This window comes from Oryctolagus cuniculus, chromosome 4, assembly GCF_964237555.1.
Source record: "Oryctolagus cuniculus chromosome 4, mOryCun1.1, whole genome shotgun sequence".
NCBI classification, from domain to species: Eukaryota; Metazoa; Chordata; class Mammalia; order Lagomorpha; family Leporidae; genus Oryctolagus; species Oryctolagus cuniculus.
Window position 1 is genome coordinate 92,528,783 of NC_091435.1, and position 26,253 is coordinate 92,555,035.

General features: G+C 49.0%; 1 protein-coding gene across 12 annotated transcripts in view; it reads right to left on the reverse strand.

Moving 5' to 3' along the window:
* Positions 1 to 9,743: 9,743 nt before the first annotated feature.
* The window catches only part of ST6GAL1 (ST6 beta-galactoside alpha-2,6-sialyltransferase 1), a 122,864-nt gene continuing 106,354 nt past the window's right edge, over positions 9,744 to 26,253 (reverse strand). For all 12 annotated transcript variants that reach the window (XM_002716497.5, XM_017346979.3, XM_070072388.1 and 9 more), the window contains 3 exons: positions 15,844 to 15,942; positions 14,572 to 14,746; positions 9,744 to 12,023 (listed from right to left, as the gene is read on the reverse strand). In XM_002716497.5, the coding sequence (XP_002716543.1) occupies positions 11,782 to 12,023; positions 14,572 to 14,746; positions 15,844 to 15,942 (516 nt within the window). In that variant the 3' untranslated portion in view covers positions 9,744 to 11,781. The remainder of the gene's footprint in view (positions 12,024 to 14,571; positions 14,747 to 15,843; positions 15,943 to 26,253) is intronic.

Here is a 26,253-nt window from a genome sequence, read left to right on the forward strand (position 1 = left end):
CCAAACTATATGCTGCTTAAAGAGAAACTACTTCATATTTAAAGACGCACATAGACTAAAAGTGTAGGGATTAAAAAAAATTTTTCCACACAAATGGAAACAATTGAGAGTAGGGATAACTGTATTTGTGTCAGACAAAATAGTCTTTAAGTGAAAAACCATAAAAAGAGACAAGAACATTATACAATGATAAAGTAGTCGACTCATCAAAAAACTATAACAATTATAAATATATGCACCTAAATGTAAAACAAATATTAAATGTTCTGAAGGGAGAGAGATTGCAATACAAAAAGAGGAGACTTCAATAAATCATTTAGACCTAACAGACATATACAGAACATTCTATCCAACAGCAACAGAAGACACATTCTTCTCATGTGCTCATGGAACATTTCCCAAAATAGATCACATGCTCTGGCATAAAACATGCCTTTAGCACATTGAAGAAAACTGACATTGTGTCAAGTATATATTCAAACCACAATGTTATGAAACTAGAAATCAATTACAGGAAGAATTTTGGAAAGTTCACAAATACATGGAAATTCAACAACATGCTGTTGGACAACCAATGATACTATGAAGAAATTAAAAGAGAAACTTAAAAATATCTTAAGTCAAATGGAAATGGAACCATAACACACCAAAACTTAGGAGATAGAACAAAAAAGTTTCCAGAAGAAAATTTATAGCAACAAATGCTTACATTAAAAGAGAGAGAGAGAGAGAGAGAGAGAGAGAGAGAGAGAGAGAGAATGTTCTCCAACAAATAACCCTACCATTCCAGGAACCAGAAAAAGAAAAATCTAAGTCCAACGTTAGCAGAAGTAAGGAAATAAATTCAACCTAAAGAGGACAGCAGAAGTAATTGAAATAGAGGCTACAAAAACTTAAAAAAGTAAGGAAACTAAGATATTTCTTTGAGCAGATAAAGAAAATCAACAAACATTCAGGTAAACTAAGAAAAAAGAGGAGTATATGCAAATAAAAGAAATTAGAAATAAAGAGGAGGTGCTCTCCTGTCTTACTTTCTTACCCTCTCCCCTGGCCCGATGGGCTTCCCCCACCCAGCAGTAAACCCTCTCTCTTACTCTGGTATTTGGTGTGTTTTGTGGCAGCCTTACATTGGTACCATGACTTGGATCTAGACTCTCCCATCGACCTTGTTCTCCTCCCTGGAAACCGGAGTTGTGCTGGGGTCCTGGATTTCTGCCAGTCACAGAAAGAAAACACCCCCAGACATCCTTCCACGCCACCGAATGCTCTGAGATCTCCATCCACACACCGGCCTCTCAAATGCCTGAGGTAAGGCGGGGTGAGCAGAGGATCCTCTCAGTGCAGTCGCACTACTACGGGTTGTAGTTCTACCTCATCCTGAAGTCCTGGTACCAGGCACCACAATTCCTAAGTCTTGTGCTTCTACGGACTCTGGGCAACAGTGGCTGTGGGTGATGACTCAATCCCCTGTTTCCCTTCAATAGGCTAAGCCCTGGGCTCCAGTGGGTCCGTGGGTGATGACTTCCACCCTCTGTTCCCATAGTCTCCCATTGGACTGCCGTGATCTCAGGGATGCCAGATATCTGCCAACCCGACTCTTCAGGTCACCATGGGAACTTCTTCCCGGGGTTCTGTCTGATCCTCCTCAGTTGTCTCCTACCCCAACAACTCAGTCCAAATGGTTGCTTAACAAAATGTTTAACCCCAGCATTACTGGGATCTCTACCACTTCTGTGAGCGTTCAGAAAGGTGGAGATTGTGCTCGCCTTGGCAGCACATAAGCAGGAAGGTGGAAGATTTCCTATGTTTAAGCCATCTATCTCTACTTGTGCTCTCCAGCTCAAATTCTCTTAATCTCCAAAGCTCTTGCTAAAAAGCCAAACCCCTTTCTTCTACATTCACCACTCCAGCTCTGCCTTTTTTTTTTTTGACAGGCAGGTGGACAGTGAGAGAGAGAGAGAGAGACAGAGAGAAAGGTCTTCCTTTGCCGATGGTTCACCCCCCAATGGCCGCTGTGGCCAGTGCACTGCGGCCGGCGCACCGCGCTGATCTGAAGCCAGGAGCCAGATGCTTCTCCTGGTTTCCCATGTGGGTGCAGGGCCCAAGGACCTGGACCATCCTCCACTGCACTACCGGGCCACAGCAGAGAGCTGGAGTGGAAGAGGGGCAACCAGGACAGAATCCGGCGCCCTGATGGGGACTAGAACCCAGTGTGCCAGCGCCGCAAGGCGGAGGATTAGCCTAGTGAGCTGCAGCAATGGCCTCACTGTCTTTATCTTACACTGTCTTACTCTTTCATGCTCTCCCCTCAAGCCCGTCAGGCTCTCCCCACTCAGCAATAAACCTTGCCTCTAAAAAAAGAGATACTACAACTGGCAATGCAGAAATACAAAGGATCATAAGAGACAACTAAGACAATTACACATCAACCAATTGGATAACCCAGAAGAAATGAGCAAATTTCTAAATACATGTAACTTTCCAAGACTGAATCACAGAGAAACAGAAAATCTGAACAGAACAAACCAAGGTAATGGAATCAGTAATAAAAACCATGTCATTAAAGAAAAACTCAGGATTTAATGGCTTCACTGCTGAATGACACCAAATATTTAAAGAAGGAATATTAACAATCCTTCTCAAATTCTCCCAAAATATCAAAAAGGAGGGGATACTTCCTAGCTTTTTTTATGATATCAGCAATAACCTGTTACTGAAGTCAGTCAAAGACACTAGAAGAAAAGAAAATTATAGGCCAATACCCATAATAAACATAGACACAAAAATCCTCAAGAAAGTACTGGTGAACATAACTCAACAACCCATTAGAAGGATCCACACATTATGATCAAGTGAGACTTACCTTCTGCAATGCAAGGATAGTTCAACATACAAAATCAATAATTATGGCATGTCACAGTAACAGAATGAAAGACAAAAAGCGTATGATCATCTCATTAGATGTAGAGACAGCATTAGACAAAATTCAACATTCTTTCTAGTTAAAACTCTTAGAAAAAGAAAGAACCTCAACACCATAAAGGCCATTAACATTAACTCAAAATTTAAAACTTGATCTGGAACAAGGCAAGGATGCCTTCTCTCACCATTTCTATTCCTTGTCATGTTGGAAATCCTCGCCAATCCTTTCTTAGGTAAGAAAAAGAAATAAAAGGCATTCAAATAGGAAAAGAAGAAATGACTGTGTCACTCTTTTAACAACATGTTCTCATACATAGGAAACTCTACAGACTCCACTAAAAATCTATTAGAACTAATAAACAAATATGAGTACAATCAAGTTTCAGGATATACAACCAATACCCAAAAATCACTAGCATTTCCATGACTAACAACTACCCAAAAAAGAAATCAAAGAAAATAGAATTTTAAAACTTAATTTTTTTTTATTTGACAGGTAGAGTTATAGACAGTGAGAGAGACAGAGAGAAAGGTCTTCCTTCCACTGGTTCACTCCCAAATGGCCACTATGACAGGCGCTGTGCTGATTCAAAGCCAGGAGCCAGGTGCTTCCTCCTGGTCTCCCATGCAGGTGCAGGGCCCAAGCACTTGGGCCATCCTCCACTGCCCTTCTGGGCCACAGCAGAGAGCTGGACTGGAAGAGGAGCAACTGGGACTAGAACTGGCGCCCATATGGGATGCCGGTGCCGCAGGTGGAGGATTAACCAAGAGAGCCATGGCGCCGGCCCCTAAAACTTAAATTTTAAATTTAAAAATTCAATAATACAGTGAAAGACTTGTACATTGAAAACTATAATACATTCAAGACAGAAATTGAAAAACCAAATGATTGGAAAGATAACCTATGTTCATGAATTGAAAGAATTAATATTGTTAAAATATTCCTAATACCCAAAAAATCTACAGATTCAATGCAATCTCTTTCAAAATTCCAATGTCATTTTTCACAGAAATAGAAAAGGCAATAAATTCATATGGTACCACAAAAAAAAATCCCAATTAGCAATTATGGACAAAAAGAACAAAGCTGGAAGATGTAGCACACTTTCTGATTTCCAGCTCTACTATAAACAGAGTAATTGAAACAGCATGGTATTGGCAAAACAATCATATAAATCAATGGAGTAGAACAGCCCAGAAATAAATTCAAATATGTATGATCAATTGATTTTTGACAAAGGTGGAAACAATACACAATGGGGAAAGGATAGTCTATTTAAATAAATAATGCTGGGGAAATTTGATATCTATAATCAGAAGAATAAAATTGAAACCATGTTGTATATCATATACAAAAGTCAACTGAAAACTGATTAAAGATAAACATAAAAGCAGAAACTGTAAAACCACTAAGAGAAAACTGTGGGGAAAACTATCTGATGTTGGTCTGGGAAGTAATTTGTTGGATTTGACCCTAAAAGCACAGGCAATGAAAGCAAAAGTAGACAGCAGGATTCCATCAAACTAAAAAACTTGTGCACAGCAAAGAAAGCAATGAAGAGTAACAAAGACAACCTACAGATTAGGAAAAAATATTTGCAAACCATACACTGGGTTAATATCCAGAATATATAAATAGTTCAAATGACTGAATAGCAAGAAAACAGAAACCCAATTTAAAAATGGGCAAGAAACCTGAATAAACATTTCTCAAGAGAAGATATCCAATGGCCAACAGATACATAAACAAATACTTAACATTGCTAAACATTATGGAAATACAAATTAAAACCACAATAAAGTCCCATATCATATTTGTCAGAATGGGTTTTATCAAAAGGATAAAATATAACTGTTGGCAAGGATGTGGAAAGGGGAACACCTGTACACAAATGGTGAGAAGACTGTGTGAAGATCCCTCAATAAATGATTATCATATAACCCAGCAATTTTCTGGTATTTCCCAAAAGATTTGAAACCAATTGGTTGAAAAATTATCTCTACTCCCAGGTTCACTGCAGCACTGTCCACAATAGCCAAGTCATGGAATCCACCTGTCCATCAACAGATGAATGGATACTCACTACAAACAGAAATGCTAAGTATTTGAGGAATGGATGTATTAAATAGATGGTTTAATTATCATTCATTGTATTCATAAATCATTACATCACTGTGCACCTCATAAAAGCATACAATTATAAATTGTTAATTTTTTAAAAGACTTTATTTACTTATTTATTTGAAAGGCAGAGACAGAGAGAAGTCTTCCATTCGCTGGTCCGTTCTCCAAACAGCCAAAATGGCTGGAGACAGGCCAATTGGAAGCCAGGAGCCAGGAGCTTCTTCCAGGCCTCCCATGCAGGTACAGGGACCTAAGGACTTGGGCCATCTTCCCCTGCTTTTCCAGGCCATAGCAGAGGGCGGATTGGAAGTGGAGCAACCAGGACTCGAAACGATACCCACGTGGGATGCCAGCACTGCAGGCTGCTGCTGTTGTGGATGCTTCTGAGAGGAGCAGCACGGTGGGGGCAAGAGGCACAGAGTCACCACACAGACCCCAGGAGCCGGGTGAAAACAGGCCAGAGGCGAACAGCCTGCAGACTCGTTTATTTCAGTTGGTACAGCAGCTTATATAGCCGAGGCAACCAATCTGGTCAAGGGGCGGTTTATGCCCTAACCAATCACAGCCTGTTGCCAGGCAGGCTCCATTGCCATGTGGTTTCTGAAGCCATCAAATCAGCCTGTTGCCAGGCAGGCTCCGCTGCCAGTGGCCATCTTGGCATAGCCTTCTCATTCCACCACAGGTGGTGACTTTACCCACTATGCCACAATGCCAAATTGTTGATTTATAAATAAAATAGGTATAAATAGATAAAAATGAGAATGGATTAGCTTAAAATCAGAAAAAAGAAACTTCCTTGTTGTGGTGTAGCAGGTAAAGCTGCCACCTGCAGTGTCAGCATCCCATATGGGCACCGGTTTGAGTCCTGGCTGCTCCAATTCCAATACAGCTCTCTGCTATGGCCTGGGAAAGCAGTAGAAGATGGCCCAAGTGCTTCGGCCCCTGTACCCATGTGGGAGACCCAGAAGAAGCTCCTGGCTCATGGCTTTGGATCAGTTCAGCTCTAGCCACCATTGTGATCATTTGGGGAGTGAACCAATGGATGGTTCTCTATCTCTCTGGCTTTACCTCTCTGTGTAACACTGCCTTTCAAATAAATAAAGCAAATCTTTTTTTTAAAAAAAAGTACTTGCTAATATTTGTGATGTTAAAAAAAAAACTCCTAGTAGAAGTTATCTTTGGAATATGTGATGTAAGAGATAGATGTCTTTTCCCCCCTTTCTAATTTTATGCTCTTTTTTATGATGAATATGTATTACTTTCATATTAGAAAATGCATTTTATATAAAGAAAAATTGGAAAATTCCACTCACTCCCAAGACCCTTACCCATTAAGACTTACCAAGTCCCCCTATTAAACTGATCTCTCTCCTTTATATTTCATTATCATAGTTTACCTTGTGTTATCCTATCTGTCCATATTTGTCTAGCATTTTTCTCCCAGGCAGTTATGAATGTGTGCCTTGTGATAGCAGTATTATAGCAGGTTTAGCATTGCAGAAAATGACATGACTGTTCTCTCATGTTAGCATGATAACAGCTACACACAGGCCAGGCTTCTACTTCCTGCAGGTGTTGTGAGTCTTAATACCTGCCTCCCAGTGACTAACTCAGTGTATTCACTGGACTGAAGAAAATTCCTCTTCCCATTGTAAATTTGTTTTCCAGTGAATCAAGGGTGGGCTCAGTGTAGCTGGTGTGGGATTTCAGGGATACCAGTGAGCCCTTCTCCTCTCTCCTGCACGGTCTTTGGATTGTCCCCGGCACCAACAGACGGGTTTTCTGGATTAGAGCATTCCTACCCTCTGGAGCCACAGTGCACCCCCTGGCACAGCAGAACACATCCTAGGAGACTTCCCTAAGGGCCATCAGTGGAAATCAAGGCCACAGGGAGGAACAGGGAGCTGGGGTTAGGATGGAGTCCCCAGGTCCCAGTGCATCTCCCTATTGTGCTCGTGCTCCGGAGGCCAGGAGCCAGTGTGGGTTCAGCACATTGCTGAAACATCCTCTAAGAACAGTCTCTGGCCGGCGCCACGGCTCACTAGGCTAATTCTCCGCCTTGCGGCGCCGGCACCCCGGGTTCTAGTCCTGGTCGGGGCACCGGATTCTGTCCCGGTTGCCCCTCTTCCAGGCCAGCTCTCTGCTGTGGCCAGGGAGTGCAGTGGAGGATGGCCCAAGTGCTTGGGCCCTGCACCCCATGGGAGACCAGGAGAAGTACCTGGCTCCTGCCATCCGATCAGCGCAGTGCGCCGGCCGTGGCGGCCATTGGAGGGTGAACCAACGGCAAAGGAAGACCTTTCTCTCTCTCTCTCTCTCTCTCTCACTGTCCACTCTGCCTGTCAAAAAAAATATTATAAAAAAAAAAAAAAAAACAGTCTCAGACTCTGAGAGATGGGCTGTAATGGACAAGACTATTGGTGGTAGCCATGGGGGCGGGGGTGCGTGGGGGTACCTCTCTCATTGGCCTTTCCTTTTCTGGCTTGCTGCTTCTCCCAGTTGGCCAAGGAGCCAGGACCCCATCCTTCCCTTCTCCATCCCTAATACCCACACGTTAAGAGTGAAGCAGACACTGGAGTGGGCGACTGCAGGAGTCCTCCTTCAGACCCCGGATGGAGGGGCCCAGGCTGCCCAGCTCGCCAGCATGAAGAGCCTTACAGAGGCAGAGGACACTGCAAAGTCAGCAAAGCACAAATCTCAGTTCTCAAGGTAACTGCAATCCACGTTTCTGTAAGTTGTGCTTTGAGCAACCCTTCTGCTGGGACCCGGCTAGAAACTCAGCCTGTCTGAGAGTAGGATACCTCTGAACCCCGGTGAGTTTACAAGGCCAGGGCATGGGTGCAGGGTTGAGGAGATGGTCTTCAGTGTTCTCTGGCCACTCAGTACCTGAGTAGGGTGTCCCTTGTTCATGAGCCCATCAGGAAGGGGGTGCCTAAGGTCCCATCAGCCTGGACTGCAGGTCACAGGAAGCCTCAGCGTCTGAGGACTTGCAGTTGAGCCAGAGCTCGGGCTGGGAAGCAGGCACCAGGCTCTAGGCAGACACAATGTCCGGCCTTTTGTAGGCGGGGAGTTACGAAGGCAGGGAGTGAGTGGGGAGGGAATTATATTAGCTTGCTAGGACAGTAAACGGCAAAGCGTTGCAGACTACACGGCTTAAACAACAGAAACTCATTCTCTCGTGCTTCTGGGATTAAGATGTTGGACGGGTTTGGTTTTTTCTGAGTGCTATTAAGAGTCTGTTCCAGGCCTTGCCCTAGCTTCTGGTGGTTTGCTGGCAATCCTTTGGCATTCCTGGGCTTCCTGAGGCATCACCCAGATCCCAGCCTTCATCTTCCCATGTTCTCCCTTTGTGTGTCTGTTCCCAAGTTTCCTGTTTTTGTAAGGACAACAGTCATATTGGATTAGGATTACTATGAACTCTTCTTAACTAGTTATTTCTGCAGTGACCTCATTTCCAAATAAGGTCCCAACGTGTGGTACGAGGGGTTAGGAAACATCCAGCCCATAACCCGGAGGATGAGCAATCTATGAAGAAAAAGAATCAGTCTCTATCCCCTAACTCCTGCTCCTCTTCAAGAGTTTTACCCCAACATTTCATCTCTTGCTGTGGGCCATCACTCAAGGATTTGGGGGTTTCAGAAACCAAAGCAACCTCTTTCCTTTCCTTCTGCTTCCTGCCCTATTGCATCCCTTCCCTGAGGCACTGGGTGAGCAATCACTTAGTTATTTGAATCCAGCAAGAGCAAAAGGAAGAGAAAGCAATAAACCAGTCAATAGTTAAAAGTCACTCTCCTTTCCAGCAGTACTGAAGAGGAGGCTGTATTAGTCAGCCATTCGTCACTACAGGGAAATCCCTAATCCAAGAAACTCATGAAGGAAGGTTTGTTTTGGCAAATGGTTTTGGAGGTTTGTGGTCTGAGAATGGGTGGGCCCCTCTGGTGTGGCCATCTCATGGGACTGGCCATGGCAGGGCATGTATGGGGGAATAGTCACTTGGTGAACTAGGAAGCAGAGGGAGAGGCTAGATCTGACACAGGATTTTATAAGCAACTCTCTCCCAAGAACTACCTCCCAAGGGCAAGCTGCCAGTGACCTAAGGACCTCCCACTAGGCTCACCCCAAACGTTTTCACCCTTCTTAGTATAATTAACAAAGAATTTTTGGATTTAAACTTGAAATATCTGCGTGGCTCCCCGAGCCATGACCTATCCAAACCATAGCAGAAGGCTAAGGCCAGAGAGCTAGTGGAGGAGGATAGGGGAGGTGGGATTCAGGATTCCAACTGTGCTTCTTCCTATGCAAGCACTGACAATCATTAGTCTTAAGAAAGAAGAGAAGGGGCCGGCGCTGTGGCGCAGTGGGTTAACACCCTGGCCAGAAGCACTGGCATCCCATTTGGGTGCTGGTTCTAGTCCCAGCTGCTCCACTTCCGATCCAGCTCTCTGCTATGGCCCGGGAAAGCAGAAGATGACCCAAGTCCTTGGGCCCCTACACCCATGTGGGAGACCCAAAAGAAGCTCCTGGCTCCTGGCTTCGGATGGGCCCAGCTCTGGCCGTTGTGGCCATCTGGGGAGTGATCCAGCGGATGGAAGACCTCTCTTTCTGGCTCTATCTCTCTCTGGAACTCTGTCTTTCAAATAAATAAAAATAAATCTTAAAAAAAAAAAAAAAAAAGAAAAAAGAAAGAGGAAACAGCATGTTAAAAAAACACATTTATTTTAAAATTGTACATAATCTTTGGGTAATTCAGAATTAGCTTAGGCATGTTTCAGAAGTTTCGGAGATCAATGTCTCAACTCCAAACCAAAAGCAATAGCTTATTTGATCGGTAGAAGGATCGGACAGAACCTCATGACACAGGATGAACAGGTGACTGCTGAAGAAGACAGAATCTGTAGAGAGAAGCTTTCCTGCAGCAGCAGTAATAATCTTAAAATCATCTGTCACATAGATCAAACAACTCACCAGACCAACAATAATACCCATATCTTATGTGCATTTTATTAAAGTTTCCACATCTAGAGAGCACAGAACTGTAAGCCCTGTAGACTTCAGAATCATACTTAAATTAATTTGATCCCTTATATTAATAATAACAATTAACAACTAGATTCTACCCAGTGTAGTCTCAGTCTCCACACCAACATATCTCCTGCTGATGGGCTCCCCACCCCCCATTGGCACTCAGTGGTCATGATTCCCGGTCACCACGAGTCGCATCAGAACATGAAGCAAGCCAGGAATCTATGGGCCCAGAGAAGGGTCCAAGGCTTCTCCCAAACAGCAGGTAAGCAACCCAGATGCCCCACCCATTCCTATATGGAATCAGACCTGGGCTGCAGGCAGTGAGGAAGAGGCTCGTGGTCAACCGCCTCAAAGGGTTCCATGGGCATTCCTGGGGGTAGCTGTTGTCTCCCAGTAGGGAAGTCACTGTTCTGAGGACAGGGCCCCCACTTCTATCCCCATCCTCTCCTCCCGCACAGGGGGGTCCAGCCCAGGTGTATGCACAGAGTAAGTCCTTCATAAAGAAAGGAAGGAAACCAGTAAGTACTGAACACCAGTCCTGAGCCAGGACAGGTGCTTTGATGCACTCCTCACAACAGCCCTGTGAGGTAGGATCATCACCCCATTTTATAGACATAGAAACAGAGGCTCAGGGAACAGGATTTTCCCAAAATGGCACATCTGGTAAGTAGAGGTGCATCAAATTGAAAACTTGGGACTTCCCATTCCAGTGCTTTTTCTGTTACCCATGTAAGCCAAGGGTTTAGCAGCACACGAGTAACCCAGGTGCAAGATGGTTGGTTCGAAGCTTAAATACCAGAGTCCCTTGAGCATGTGGGGCCGGCCTTGGGAATCCAGACAGGGGACTCTTGGGACTTGCTCTACTCTTGGCCTTGAGCAAGCTGTTTAATCTCTGCACCAGGGCCCTGACAGCTCCACTGTGGGTTCCCAAAAAGGGGCGAGGGCTTAGCAAACTCACTGAGGACCAAGTCTGCCAGTCCTAGCGGGCTGGCCTCTGCTGGGGGATTCTGATGTCGCTTCCTTTGCAGGGTGGGTGGAGGACATAGCAGTGACACCACACACCTCCCACCTTGTGAGGACCAGCCAGAGAGCCACTCCAAACCCTTTGTTCACAAGCACCCAGGCTAGGGACCAACCCAACCAGCTGGAGTGATAGGACCGTGTGCCACAGGCAGGGACCCTGGCAGCAACTTTGCTCTGGAGGAACCGAACGTGTTTCTCATGCCCTGTACCAATGGCTTGTCCCCCCAGAGCCAGATCACCTCGTACAACCATCATTTCTGAGAGCTCTTGAAACACGAAATCAATATCCAGGTGCTGATTTCTGGCCACACAGAGTGCTGGTTTGTGAGAATGACATCATTCAGTTGGGCAAAACCTTGGCTAAGCCGTGGCAGTCCTGGTAGAAAAGTTGGGTCTGGCGTCTACCCACGTGGAAGGAGGGCAGGCTGCTATCTGGAGACGATGCTGGCTCATCCGTGTGACAGGAGGTGGGTGGGGCTCCACACTCTCTGTGCCTGCAGGGATGGCCAGAGCTGGTTCCTTCCCCCAGGCTCCCGAAGCCCCCAAGCTCTTGCTCACAGAAAGCCACAGAATGCAAGGAGCAGGCTGGGAGAGTTCGGGAAAACGGTCATCAGAGGCTGGGGTGGCCATGAAACCAGTCATACGATGCCTGACGGAGGAGAGGGAGGAGGCCTGGCCCCCTGCCCCACTCAGCAGTGGATACCCCGGAAGCCACGCAGGGTGGCTTTCCCATACAGGTAAATGTCCTCGTCCGTGCCCTCGTTGAGATGCTTTACCAAGTTCTTCTCAAAGAGGAGCGGGTGGTAGGCACCCATGGTGCAGGCGCTGTCGAAGAACTTCTGGTAGTAATAGCACACGTCAGTCCTGCGCTTGGACGGGAGGAACTCGTAAATATCCACCTGGTCACACAGCGTCAGCATGATGAAGATGCCTGCAGGGGGGACACGGGACAGGCATGCCCAGCATGATGAAGATGTCTCAAGAGGGGGACAGAGGGGATGCACACCCGACAGTCCCCCACCCAGGGTCTCAGAGCTCTGGCCAGTGGGTGCAGCAACTCGGACCCCACCCTTGCAGATCTGTCCACTGGAGTTTCCATTTACTCCTGTGATCCCCAGGCTGATTTCTTCCGGGCAGCCCAAAAGACTGTCCTTTGGGATGTAGGGGTTTTATGCACCGTAGTATCCCTGGGACCCAGACCAGAGCCTGGCCTATGAAAGGCCCTCCCTGAACCCTAGCAGATCTCATGGCTCCACCAATTAGTCAATAAGTTTATCAGTGGAATCAGCTCTATGAAGAAAGAGGACCAGGTGCCCAAGTCAGCTAAGGAGACAATACTATGTGAAGTAGTTAGCATTTTCTATGCAGCTGCATCCAGGAGGAGCCTCTCCAATGATGTTACTGGGAGAAAGGCTGGGAGCCATCCAGTCCTTGCAGGAAATCTTGTGTGGGCAGGAAGACTTTTCTTCCCCTAGCTAAGAGGGACAACTGGACCAGGAGCAGCCTCTGGTCTCTACTGATGGACTCTGCTCATTCTGACAGGGAGACTGGAGTGGAATGGAAGTTGCCCTCCAGAGAGGCTATGCGGTATATGGAGACACAAGCCCAAAGAAGAGGCAGGAGACTCATGCCACTACCTAAGCTAGGCCCCAACTCACCGAGTCCTCTTGTTTGGGGCATAAGGCTTCTATGAGCCTGAGCCTCTTAGCTGCCCCAAACGACCTATGGCATAGTCCATTCTTAGGATAAAATAACATCACAGTCCTAAGATTCCTTTTGTCAACTATAAATATGAGGAATATTTAAAAAGTTCATGGAGAATATGTATTATGAAAACCTGTGTGGATTTCAAGATTTTTTTGGTATCAAAAATAAACTTGTCTTCTAATTCCATGTTTCTAGCAACTTTTTGAAGCACCCTCATAAAGGAAATCTTGGCGATGGGGCAGTTCTCACTGAGAGCAAAACTGTAAACTGCTGGCGTCAACTGTGTTCCAGGCATGAGAAAAGCCTTCTGGCTACCCCTAGTTACGAGGGAGCAAAGTCGGCTCTGCCAATCACTGATGTAAACACAGCCGACGTGGTCCTAGGAATTATGGGAGAGGACACTTCCCACGACAGAAGACTCAAGTAAACCTCAAGGAAGCATAGGGGCGGAAGGGGCCATGGACATGAGAGATGGGGCAGAGGGGAGGACTGATGACAGGGGTGACAGAATGGCAAAGGCAGGTGTGTTCCTCGGAGGCCACCTATGCCTGCTCCAATGGGCTCCAGGAAGAGCCCCAAGTGCGCCCGCCTGGAAGGTAAAGAAGGTGTGAAGAAGATGTGATGTCCTAACAGCCCCAACCTCTGTAAGGAGCACCTGTTAGGTCAACATTTATTTATTCGTTGACTCAGGGAACATTTGCCAAAGGGCTATTCCCTGCCCAATCCACCAAGGTAAGTCAAACAGAATCCTGGCCCTGAAGGAGCGGTAGTTTAGTGTGGGAGGTAAGCAGACAAGTGACGCACTGGAGAGTGGCTGGGGCCATCCAGTGGGGAGCAGGTCTCTGGGGGGGGGGGGGGGGCGTCAGAGAAAGCAGCATCCATCGCTGGGCACACGGAGCCTGGAGCAATAGGAAAACTGCCCAGTGGCCCAGCCGGGCTCACAGAGAAAGGCGGGGAAGGGCACGTGGACCAGGAGATGCAGGAAAGTCTGAGATGAGAGTCACTGGCCAGCGTTCAGGACCCTCCACTCTCTGCCTGCAGCCCATCGCAAGTCAGCTCCTGCAGCCCACCCATACCCCCTCCCCCACACCAGCCGAGCTTCAGGCTCATTGCCCTCTCAGGGCCAGGACTAATAAAGACGGCAGCCATATTACTGGTTGTTCCTTTGCCTCAGGTTCCATATGGCTGCACAACCCTGTTAGAGATCTTGCCTTTATTGAAACACTTGCTGTTCAAATCTTAATTAACTGTGATTTTTAAAGGTGTTATATTAGAATATGCCCCTGGATCACTGAGTTTTGGGCACCTCGTTAAACTGCACACCTGAAACATGAGCCCTGCTTGCCTTACCCAGAACCCAGCCCTGCTGCTCCCTCGTCCTGCCTCCCCCTCCTGACTATGGGGTCCCCCGTACCCCATCCCCCATCCCCACCTGCATGGCCTCCCCTCTCTGAGGCCTACTCCTAAGTTACTTCCTCTACGAACCTATCTCTGCCTGCCCAGCATAGGGCTCTCTCCCATGGCACGGGGTGGGCTCTCCCTCCCGGCACAAACAGAATCGGGGTGGATGGAACTCCCCTATGGAGACACCAGGAAGGGGGAGAATCACGCCTCATTTGTCTCAGTATTTTAGACAGAACCTGGCACAGCCATGGGCAGAGCACGGTCCTGGCAGCCGTCTGGTGAACTAGGAATGGATGAATGAAACCCCAGAAGAGAGCCGCGCGCTGCTGGAGCCACACCCGCGTGGTCGTCCCGAGACACGGACTCACCAAGCATGCCGGAAGATGGCGGGTTTGGCTGGATCTCTTCCGGGGAGATTTCTTGGAGGATGTCCCACAGTTCCCAAGGCATCTGGGGCTTGAGGATGTAAAAGGGCTGATTGGGGTGCAGCTTGCGGTAGCTCTTGTAGTTACTGAAGAAATTGTAGTCGGGATTCTGGTACCACTGAAAGAAAACAAGGACGCGGTTTCCCTGAGGGGAGAGACGCCCCCGGGGCTCGCGCATGCTCAGCAGAGGACTTGGAAGACAGGCAGGAGCCGGAGGCACAGCCCTTTCCCGGGAGCAGAGTCCAGACGTCCCCTCGCATCACAGCTCTCGCTGACCGGCAGACAGAGGCCGGCACGTGGCCTGTGCGTTTAGGGACTGTGGAGCCGAGGGACCAGGGACAGCTTCGGAACTCAGAGTGGCAGCGCCCGGGAGTGGCATCAGAGCTGAAAGGGGCCCTACACACCTGCACGCCCATCGTGCGTATTTGTAGGGGAAAACTGGAGCGAGGCTGCCCTATCTCTGGCTTCAGGGTCCTCTTGATACTTTGAGACCTAAGCGAGATCAGGGCCAACTGCAGAGGTCGGGAGCGTGCCAGTGGTGTCACCAGGCAGCCTCTCAGCTACCGGTGGATCCAGCTGAAGAATTAAATGTCCTTCCTTAAGCCTTTGGCCCAAATGGCCACCGCAGCCTACATCAGGGACAGGCCAACTGACAGGCCTAACTGTGTGCACTGTCCCAGAGACACAGAACAAGCGAGCCTTTCCCTGAAACACCTGGTGCCATCTGGGCCCTCTGCTTCGTAATTCAAGTCCCAGGACAGGGAGCGTCCCCTCGTCACACGCCAGTTTCTCCATCTGTAAAATGGGAGCAACTGTGCTTCCATTTGCGTCCTCCCATCATGAGTTGAGTGAAATGAGAAGAATTCTGGAAACTGGAAGTATGGGACCAAAGTGAGCTAGTGTTATTTATAGGAAGAGCTACCACTGCCCGTTCTTGCTCACTGGGAATAGCTGCATCTGTGAACACACTCACCAGAGGGTGACAAGCCCAGCCACCACAACTCCCGGTGTACAGCGGAATTGCAAGGCAAATGCAGGGCAGGGCACAGACAGCAGCTATTACGGGACAGGAGTGCATCTGTGTCTGCTGAGCCAGATGAAAGGGGGGGCCCTAAAACTCAAAGAGCCAGTCCTCAAAACTAGCCCAGTTCACCCTGACTTTCAAAGCCTAGGAGCTCAGGAAAATCCAGAAGCAACTGGAAGACACCCACTTACCTTGGGGATATCTGCGTGGTAGACAGAGGGGTCCCACACAATCAGGATTCCTTCATTGTACAAACTGTCCTTGAGGAAGCGCCCTTCTGTGGTGACCAGCTGCAGGGACAGAGAGACAGGCTGTCACTCACACATCTACACGGAAGCATGTAGCTCACCATGGTAACTGACACATCACATAGTGCAGGGCTTAACATCAGAGAGAAACTCCCAAACATGCCAGCCTGCATCGTGTTGCCCTGAAAGGACATTTATCGCAAGCCCTCGGCTGTGGGGCAGAAGGGGTCCTACGCAGACTTTGAGGTGACTGGGGTAAAAATGGCAAAGGTGGCAGGATATCTTAGACCCATGGAGTCAGGCCTTGTGACTGGTGGATGGGGCAGAGGAGTGGGGTTGATGGCAGAATCCCATATAATCACAATGGTCTCTGGAAATGCCTTCAAACACCTACAACGTCCTGCTCACAGTATGTTCTCATCATAATGGAGACCAACATAGTATCTCTCGCTGAGTTCAGGCCTCATCAGACAGACGGCTGGGTCTTGGCTGAGCATTAGCTGCCTGCACAAAATTATGCATCGCTGAACGTGAGACCCTCACCAGGCTGCTAAGAGTCATGTGCACATGGCTTCCACATGGCTGTGACAACTCTGCGGGCACAAATTTGCAAAATTTATCATGAGCTTTTTAAAAAGGTGTATTTATATTCTTTGACTCAATAATCCCATCTGGGGGTCTACCCTAGGAAAGAATTCAAATTCAGGGGGAAAACTACCCACAGAAATGTTGCACAAACTATGTTGATCACATTACTCCTCAAAACAAGGAAGGTTTTTGGTAGCAGAATGGGAAAGCTGCTGGAATTGAGCTGAACTCTCAGCTTCGTTGCTAACCTATCCTATGACTGTGAGGCCTTCATTTTCTTGTCTGTGAAATGGGGATAATGGCACTCGCTCTGCTCTCTCCAACTGGAGCTGCCTTCCAGATCAAACAGGGACCACGAGTGAATGAGGAAGACAAAAAAGTGACCCCTTAAGGCTTAGCAAGAAGAAGGGAGCCATGTGCCTCTTGGAAAGTCAAAAGTGGCCCACAAGGTCAGCAGGCCAGGCATTCACCTTAAAAACAAAGTGGGAGATGATGTTGCCCAGACACAACCAACAGGAGCAGACGTCAGAAACCAGGTCGAGAATCAGTTGAAAATGAAAGCAAGATGATCACAATAATAATCTCTCCCACCCCAACCGCCATCACTGAGGCTGAGACCCAGCCCCCACCACGGCTGCGTCTGAACACAGCCACGGACAGGGGCTGGCTTGTGTGGGCCTCTAAGCCCTTGGAGCCGGCCCAGCCCCAGCTACAGCTGGAAGATGTCCTCAGGAGCCTGAGAGAGAGAACTTCACTTCCTCAGAATATCTCTGCGACAAGACTCGTGGACGGTGGGCTACCTTTGCCAGGGACTGGGCAGAGGTAACACACAGTCCCTGCCTAGAGGCTCAGGCCGGTGGGGAAGGTGGGCAACCGAGCAAGGACTAACACAGCCGTGGTGTGACAGCAGAGGCAGGGTGAGGCTAGCAGGGGCTGAGTGCAAGCCAAGCAGAACACACCGGGCCAGGAGAGCAGAGAGGGCGATGTCGCAGAGCCAGCGCGAAGCCGCAGACAGGAGAGCGAGAGGCACAGCCTGCAGGGTCCCCAGTGTCCTTTCTCTCTGTCTTCCTTTCTAACGAACACTCCTGATGGTTACCTCAACTCACGGCTACCTGAAATAAAAACTCCCAGCCTCTCTTGCAGGATCCGCGGTTTTGCTGCCTTCAGAAATTCCCAGACTGGCCAGCGCTGTGGCACAGTGGGTGAAAGCTGCCATCTGCAGCGCTGGCATCTCATATGGCGCTGGTTCGAGTCCCAGCTGCTCCGCTTCCTATCCACCTCCTTGCTAATGTGCCTGGGAAAGCAGCAGAGGATGACCCAAGTCCCCGGGCCCCTGCACTCATGTGGGAGACCTGGAAGAAGCTCCTGGCACTTGGCTTCAGATCAGCTTAGTTCCAGCCATTGAGGCCATTTCAGGAGTGAACCAGTGGATGGAAGACCTCTCTCTCTCTCTCTCTCACTCTGTCTCTAAATCTCTTTGTAACTGTCTTTCAAATAAATAAAATAAATCTTATAAAGAAATTCCCAGAGATACACCCAACAAATGAGCTACCATTTGATGATGCTTACTACATCAGGGTGCTTCCCCCATATTATTATTATCTCAGTTCATCTGCCTAGCAGCGCCATGAGGGAAGAACTAATATTCCCATTCTACAGAAAGAACCCGGACTTAGATGCTAAGGACATGCCCAAGTCCCACAGTCACATCCAAATCACATCGCCGCTAAGCACAGAAGTCAGCTTCAAACCTGCGCCCTACGCTGCCTCGCACAGCACCAGGGGCAGCCAGAGTCCTCGGAAGGGGGTGTCAAACACAGCATGGGACAGAGGACCTGGGAGGGTCCTGAGCCGGTCACATCTGGAAGAGCCCAGAGGAACTGATCCCAAACCCATCCTTTAGGGGTAAAGTGAGACCTGAGGAGAAGAAAGAGTTCTCTGAGGCTACAAGGTGCATCTGGCGGGGACCAAAGCCCAGACGTGGGCTCCTACCAGAGGCTTCGCTCTGCTCCAGTGGGGCTACCATAAAACGGCAGATATTTAAATGTAGTATAGTAGATTAAGCCGCCACCTGCCATGCCAGTGCCCCATATAAATACTGGTTGAAGTTCCAGCTGTTCCGCTTCTTATCTGGCCCCGCGCTAATGCACCTAGGAAAGCAGTGGAAGATGGCTCAAGTGCCTAGGCCCCTGCCACCCATGTGGGAGACCCAGATGGAATTCCAGGTTCCTGCTTCGGCCTGGCCCAGTCATGGCTATCGTGGCCTTTTGGGGAAGTGAACCAGCTCTCTCATTCTGTCTGTCTCTTTCAAATAAATCTTTAAAACACATATTAATCAATAAATATGCCAGCCTCATGAGGAAGGGGCAGGGGTCTCCCTTAGTCCTTCTTTACATTTGGAAACGACATCCACCTGAGCCAGCTGAGACGCAGGAAAAAGCGCTCCATACAGCTGGAAAGAGGTGCAGAGAAATGGTCGTTTCTTCCAGAGAAGAGAGATAGAATGGCCAGGGCTCGGATCTGGTAGAGGAAAAGGAAAAGCCAGCAAGCTCCATCCCCAGCCAGAAATGGACGGGACTCTGAATCGATCCATGTCCACTCCTCTATGTGGATTCGCAGGTTGCCTTGAGGCTACATGGGCAGCTGAGAGCAGGATCCCAGCCCTGTGCTGCATCTGCCAGTCCCATCTACAGCCCTCAGGTGCTCTGCTTACCAAGCCTGTCACCCAGTGAGTCCTGCCCAAGGGACCAGTCCTGCCTGGAAGAATAGAGCCCTCATAAAAGAGCCCCATGCCCCCAGCTGCTGTTCCTTTATCCAAGTGGACAGGACACAGCAGAGAGGCCCCTGTTTGGCACTGTACTTTTACAGACTTTGTGAAGCAGGGGACAGGCTCGGGGGAGGGAGGGCTCTTTTCTCCTCAATTTACCCAGAGCTCTTGGGGGAAAGAAGGTGTCATATTCTGCCTCTCCTTCCCCGAACCAGGCAAGGGTTAGGAGGGAGCACATCTGCTTGCCTGGATGGAAGCTGGGGTGGCAGGTAGCACCCCCAGATGGTCAGGCAACACCAGAAAAGAAGATCCAGGGCAGCTTGGACACATTACAAGCCACCGCACGTAGCAGGGCACTCCGGACAAAGAAGGCAGGCTGAGTCTAACACCACGTGAAGCCCTTTTCAGATTCTGAACACTATCAGTGACTTACAATGGGTCTGGGCCAAAATCAAGAAGTCTCAGAGGGGGCCGGCACTGTAGCATAGCCAGTAAAGCTGCCTTCCTGCAGTGCCGGCATCCCATATGGGCGCCGGTTCAAGTCCCGGCTGCTCCACTTCTGATCCAGCTCTCTGCTATGGCAGAGGAAAGCAGTAGAAGATGGCCCAAGTCCTTGGGCCCCTGCACCCACGTGGGAGACCCGGAAGAAGCTCCTGGCTCCTGGCTTCGAATTGGCCCAGCTCTGGCCATTGCGGCCATTTAGGGAGTGAACTAACAGATGGAAGACCTCTCTCTCTGTGTGTGTCTCTGCCTCTGCCTCTCTGTAACTCTGCCTTTCAAATTAAAAAAAAAAAAAAAAAGTCCCTGAGCCCATATCCTGGACTCAAAACTGTATCATCAGGATTCCATCAAATCACCCAACTCATCCAATCAGTTCTTATGCCTATTGTTACTGGAAATTCCCCACCCTTACCACCCCTGCCAATACTCACCCAGGTACCTATACACCAGTCTCTTGAGAAGAAAAACTTTAGCTTCCAGAAACCTTTTGGCGGGGGTGGGGTGGGGGGTGGGGTGAAAGTGTGGGTGGCAAGCAGCCCTAGAGACCGGTGCCACCTTCTGTCCCTTACTTCCTGGGCTACTCTGTATGAGTCTCACAAACTCTTTGAGTCTAAGCGTCTCCAAGTCAGGTGCTTGGGGCCACCCTTCACACGGGTGTCACGAAGATGAAACAAGAGAGATGCCCTCGAAAGTGCAGCCATGCACACACACACACACCCCATTAGCCTAGGTATGCAGTGGTGCAGTCTACGGTGTTTACCCACGGGCAAAATCATTGTGCATTCTGAACAATGCACTTCACAGAATGTGCCCTCATCAGTAAGCAATGCATGAGTGTATAAGTGCAGTAAAAAGGGGACCAGCTATTTTTCAGGATAAGCCCCATTAAGTAATGTGGAAATGACCTAGCTGAAGCCCAGGCAGGATGCCCTGTCACTAGGCAAACAAGGCTAGGCGCCCTGTCACTAAGCAAAAGTTCTCTCTCTCCAGTTCTTACAAAGCTTCTAAGGAAGCCGCTGGATCTTCTTGTTTCATTGTGTTCCCTCTGAGGCCCACCGAGCACAGCAGGTGCTCAGTTGAGTCAAAATTCGATTTATTTAAAGACCCGCATTTGAATTGCTTTCCTGTTGAATCTCAGAACCACACCTGACACAGGGGACCTGAATAGGTCTGCTGAGCTGAAACCTCGGTATGACACAGTTCTCTAAAAAAGCCATCTTCTCTATCAGAAAGTGCCTTTTTGTTTTCCAGGGCTTTGTCACATCCCAGAAGCACAAAAGGCTGTTCTGTGCCATGAGAGGAGGTCCCACTGCCCTCGCAGGAGGAAAAGAGGGAGCTTCCCAAGGGCAGAACTCTCCCCAAGTAACAGGCAGGCCTCCAGTTCACTTGAGGGGGCCAGGTGCCCGCTGTGCATGATGGGAAGGGCTCGTTTTGCCCCTACACGGAAACAGACACAAGACTGTAGGATAATTGGAAGACAAGAAGATAGGGAGGGTGGCTCTCCAGTTTCCTAGGATATCAAGGTGAGAAAGGGCCCTGAGGACAAACGCAGAGCTCCCAGTTCAGGAACTCAGAAGTGCTATAACGGAGTTCCACAGGAGGAACAAGCCAGCTACCCAGCGCCTGCTCTGGGTGGCGAGGAAGGAGGTTTGGCGACCTGAGGAGGACAGGAGGGGCTTTCTCAAGAATGGACGGTGTTCCCTGGGAAGTGGGGCCCTGCCACGGAGAGCGAGAGCAACATGTGCTTCAGTGGAAAGCTATGCATTGTCCCTGGCACACCCTTGTGCCCTACCAGAGGCTGATTCTGTGGGAGCTATTTTCAGGTTCTTTGTCATTGTGGGCAACCGATGGACACGCTGTCTCAACCTAGCCCTGGAGAGCCTCGACTGCCCGTCTCCCTCCCTCCTGCCACCTCCTGGAACAACAGGTTTCATTCCTGTATTTCAATGTGTGCTGTTTTCCCACAGGCTAACATTTCTATCTGTATGAGAGTCACAGATCTTACTTTTTTTTTTCCTCCCCCAAAACCAGCTTTGAAGAGAAGTCCTGCATCCCTTCTGGTGAGCACTGCCCAAGTAGCCCTGAGACAGCTCGTTATCCCTGCTGGGAGCTTCCAGGCCCATCCGCCTGGGATCTGGCAAGGTACAGTCAGTCCCAAACAGGCAAAGGAGGGCCTCCCAGCTTCAGCAGTGACCACCGTCACCACCGTCTACAGAGCAGGTGCTGCACGCAGAGCACTCTGGGGTGAAATGCTCCACACTTAGGGTCCCATGTGGTCCCACAGGGACCCTGCATGGTAACCATTCTGATTCCTGTTTTACAAAGAAGGGAACTGAGGCTCCGACGGGAAACGCATCTGGCTCAAGGCACTCATGTGGGAAACACTGGAGGAGGAATCTGACCTCCTCCAGTGGAATCTGACCTCCTCCAGTCTTCTTCATCATCAGGCAAACTTACCTTGGCTTTGTATAAAGGTATGGACTCTTTGGAAGATTAGAGTTTAGTTCTTCACTAAGACTGAGGCACCACAAAGAGGTGCCCAAGGAGCTGGTAAGAGACTGCTGAGGGCTCCTTGGTCCTCCCCTCCCTTGTCTGCTGCCGCCTTCTGACCTGCAGCCCCTACTGTCCATGCAGCAGAGATAAGCTTCTCTAAACTCATCTTCTCCCACCTCAGAGTGGCCCAGCATTGCTGAAGCAGAACATACGTAACACACAATTGACCATTTGAGACATTTTTATTATACAACTCTGCAGCCCTGAGGACATTCCCCTTGTGTAGCTATCGCCACCATCCATCTCTACAATTTTTCCTTTTTTTTTTAAATTTTTTTATTTTTTTTTTTTTTTACTTTTTGACAGACAGAGTGGACAGTGAGAGAGAGAGACAGAGAGAAAGGTCTTCCTTTGCTGTTGGTTCACCCTCCAATGGCCACCGCGCTGCAGCAGGCACACCGCGCTGATCCGATGGCAGGAGCCAGGTACTTATTCTGGTCTCCCATGGGGTGCAGGGCCCAAGTACTTGGGCCATCCTCCACTGCACTCCTAGGCTACAGCAGAGAGCTGGCCTGGAAGAGGGGCAACCGGGACAGAATCCGGCGCCCCGACCGGGACTAGAACCCGGTGTGCCGGCGCCGCAAGGCAGAGGATTAGCCTAGTGAGCCGCGGCGCCGGCTTACAATTTTGCCATTGTCCCTAACTGAACCACAGCACCTATCGACACCCCCCCCCCCCCCGCCACCATCAAACCTGTTTTTCCCCTACTTTCTGTTTCCAGGTACCTCCCATAAATCATGCAGTATTTGTCTTTTGGTGACCGTCTCCTCCACTGGCTTTTATTTACAATTTGCTTTTCTGATAACGTACTTCTTTCTTTCTTTCTTTCTTTCTTTTTTTTTTTTGACAGGCAGAGTGGACAGTGAGAGAGAGAGACAGAGAGAAAGGTCTTTCTTTTTGCCGTTGGTTCACCCTCCAATGGCTGCCGCAGCCGGCGCACCGCACTGATCCGAAGGCAGGAGCTAGGTGCTTTTCCTGGTCTCCCAGTGGGTGCAGGGCCCAGGCACTTGGGCTATCCTCCACTGCACTCCCTGGCCACAGCAGAGAGCTGGCCTGGAAGGGGGGCAACCAGGACAGAATCCGGCGCCCCGACCGGGACTAGAACCCGGTGTGGCGGCGCCGCAAAGCGGAGGATTAGCCTAGTGAGCCGCGGCACCGGCCCTGATAACGTACTTCTAAAGCTGACCGTGTTTAAGAGTCTAGTTCAGTGGTATTAAGTACATTCACACTGTTGTGCAACCATCACCGTTATTCATCTCCAGAATTCTCTGCAATCTTGCAAAACGGAAACTGTGTTCATGAAACAGCACCTCCTCTGCCTCCCACTCAGTTCCTAGTCACCAACAGTCTACTTTCTGTAGAATTGTGACTATGCTAAGTAACTTTTATACAAGTGGGATGTTACAATGTTTGTCTTTTTGTGCTGGCTTATTTCTTTGAGCATAATGTCCTCAAGATTCATCCATGTTGTAGCATGTCAGGATTTCCTTCCCCTGTAAGGTTGAGAAACGTTTCATTATATGTATTATAACTGTGTGCCGGCCGGCGCCGCGGCTCACTAGGCTAATCCTCCACCTAGCGGCGCCGGCACACCGGGTTCTAGTCCCGGTCGGGGCGCCGGATTCTGTCCCGGTTGCCCCTCTTCCAGGCCAGCCCTCTGCTGTGGCCAGGGAGTGCAGTGGAGGATGGCCCAGGTGCTTGGGCCCTGCACCCCATGGGAGACCAGGAAAAGCACCTGGCTCCTGGCTCCTGCCATCGGATCAGCGCGGTGCGCCGGCCGCAGCGCGCCGGCCGCGGCGGCCATTGGAGGGTGAACCAACGGCAAAGGAAGACCTTTCTCTCTGTCTCTCTCTCTCACTGTCCACTCTGCCTGTCAAAAAAAAAAAAAAAAAAAAAAAACTGTGTGCCACACTCTGCTCATTCATGTATTCACTGATAGGCACTGGGGCCTCGACCACATGTTAGCTATTATGAATAACAGAGCTCTGAACATGCGTAGACAAATATTCTCCACATCCTGCCTTCCATTCTTTAAAGAATATACTGTGGCACAGTGGGTTAAGCCACAGCCTGCAGTGCCAACATTCTATATGGGCACTGGTTTGAGTCCCAGCTGCTCTACTTCTGATCCAGCACCCTGCAAATGGGCCTGGGAAAGCAGCAGAAGATGGCCCAAGTCCCTGGGCCTCTGCACTCATGGAAGAGGCTCCTGGCATCAATCTGGCACAGGTGGAGGGTGAACCAGTAGATGGAGATCTCTCTCCCCTCTGCTTCTCTCTGTAACTCTACCTTTAAAAAAAAAAAAAAAAGAAGAAGAAGAAGAATATCCTAAGAAGTGGGATTGCTGGTTCATATGGTAATGCTATTTTTATGTATTTTGAGAAATTCACATATCATTTTACAATATTGGCCATTTTACAATCCCACCAATAGTGAAGTGTTGCAATTTCTCCTCATAGAAGCTCCCCTAATGGGTGTAAGGTAATTTCTATTTGCCTTTCTGAGCACCTTTTCGTATGCCTATTGGCCACTTGTATCTCTTCTCTGTATCTCTGTGATAAGAAGCATCAACACATGATCACAGAGCATAGACCCCCCCCCCCCAGTACTTAAAGGACAGCGTCCATACTGCCTGCCCTGGTCCCAGAGTCATGTGCAGGCTGTTTCAGGAACACATGAACAACTGCCCAGCCAGGGGTTGAGTGGAAGGACTAGGGAGCTGCTTCTGTGAACAGGTGAAATTAACCATAAGTTATCTTCTAAACCTCCCCTGAATTTTCAAGCCTTCAATAGACTCCAAAGTTCCAAAACAGCTGCATTACAGATTCTGCCAGTGCAATGGTTGTCAATGTGGGGAAACAAAATGGAGCGCTTCCCACTCTGCCACCTTCCCAGGATCCCACCCACTGACTGCTGACCCACATACTCCGTCCTCTCCAGTTTCGGAAATGAAGAATCCACAATTGCACCAGGCATTTCTCCTTCCATTTAGTTCCAGAGTTACTGGAAGAACAACCTGCCTTCGCCCTCCCCTTTCCCTCTCCCCAGCCACTCCGTGACACACTCCAGTCTGGCTTCTGGCTTCACCATTCTCGGCAGACAGTTTTTGCTAAGGTCACCAGTGGGCTCCCTTTTGCAGATGTGGTTCAATTTTCCCCTGAATTGGGCTTCAGGAGCATCTGATACTGATGCCCACACACTGCTTCTTTGCTTTTGGTACCCAAAGCTCCTGGATAGGACTTCTCTCCTCGTTCTACACTTTCTCCCTTCCTGTCATTCAGTCCCACTGTTTCACTGCCACCCAGACACAGACAATGCACAAATTCTCACCTCCAGGGCAGACCTGACTTCAAACTCTGACCACATTGGTGCAAAGGTCTACTTGTCAGCTCTTCATGGAGACTGAGAAGGTAGCTCAGACTGGCCCTCCCTAGAATCAGAGAAGTATGGCTCGTATCTCTACCCTCCTCCTGGACTTGAGCCATCATCACCCACAACACCTTCAAGTCTCTGTGATCTCAGTGATTCTAGCCAGTCAGTTACACAAACCAGAAACAGCTGCAGCTTTGGCGCCTCTCCCTTCACTTCTCATACCCGATCTAACACAAACCTGCTGACTGCATGTCCCAGAGAGCTCTTAAATCCATCCTGTTCTCACACTCATTTTCACTCCTACTCTGTTGCCAGCTACCAGCATTTCTAGCCCAGACTAATGCAAGATCTTCCCATGTCTCTCTGATCAGATGGAAGCCGGGCATGTTTACAAAATGCAAATGAAAACTGCACATCACAGCACCACGGTTTGACCCCTTCTTCCCTTCCGTCTCATCTCTCCCTACACAGCCCCACATACTACACCTCTCCCTAAGTCCCTACGCTGGCCACACACTTTCCACCCAGGATCTTACCTATTCCATTGACTCATCTTGAAAGCTCTTAAATCC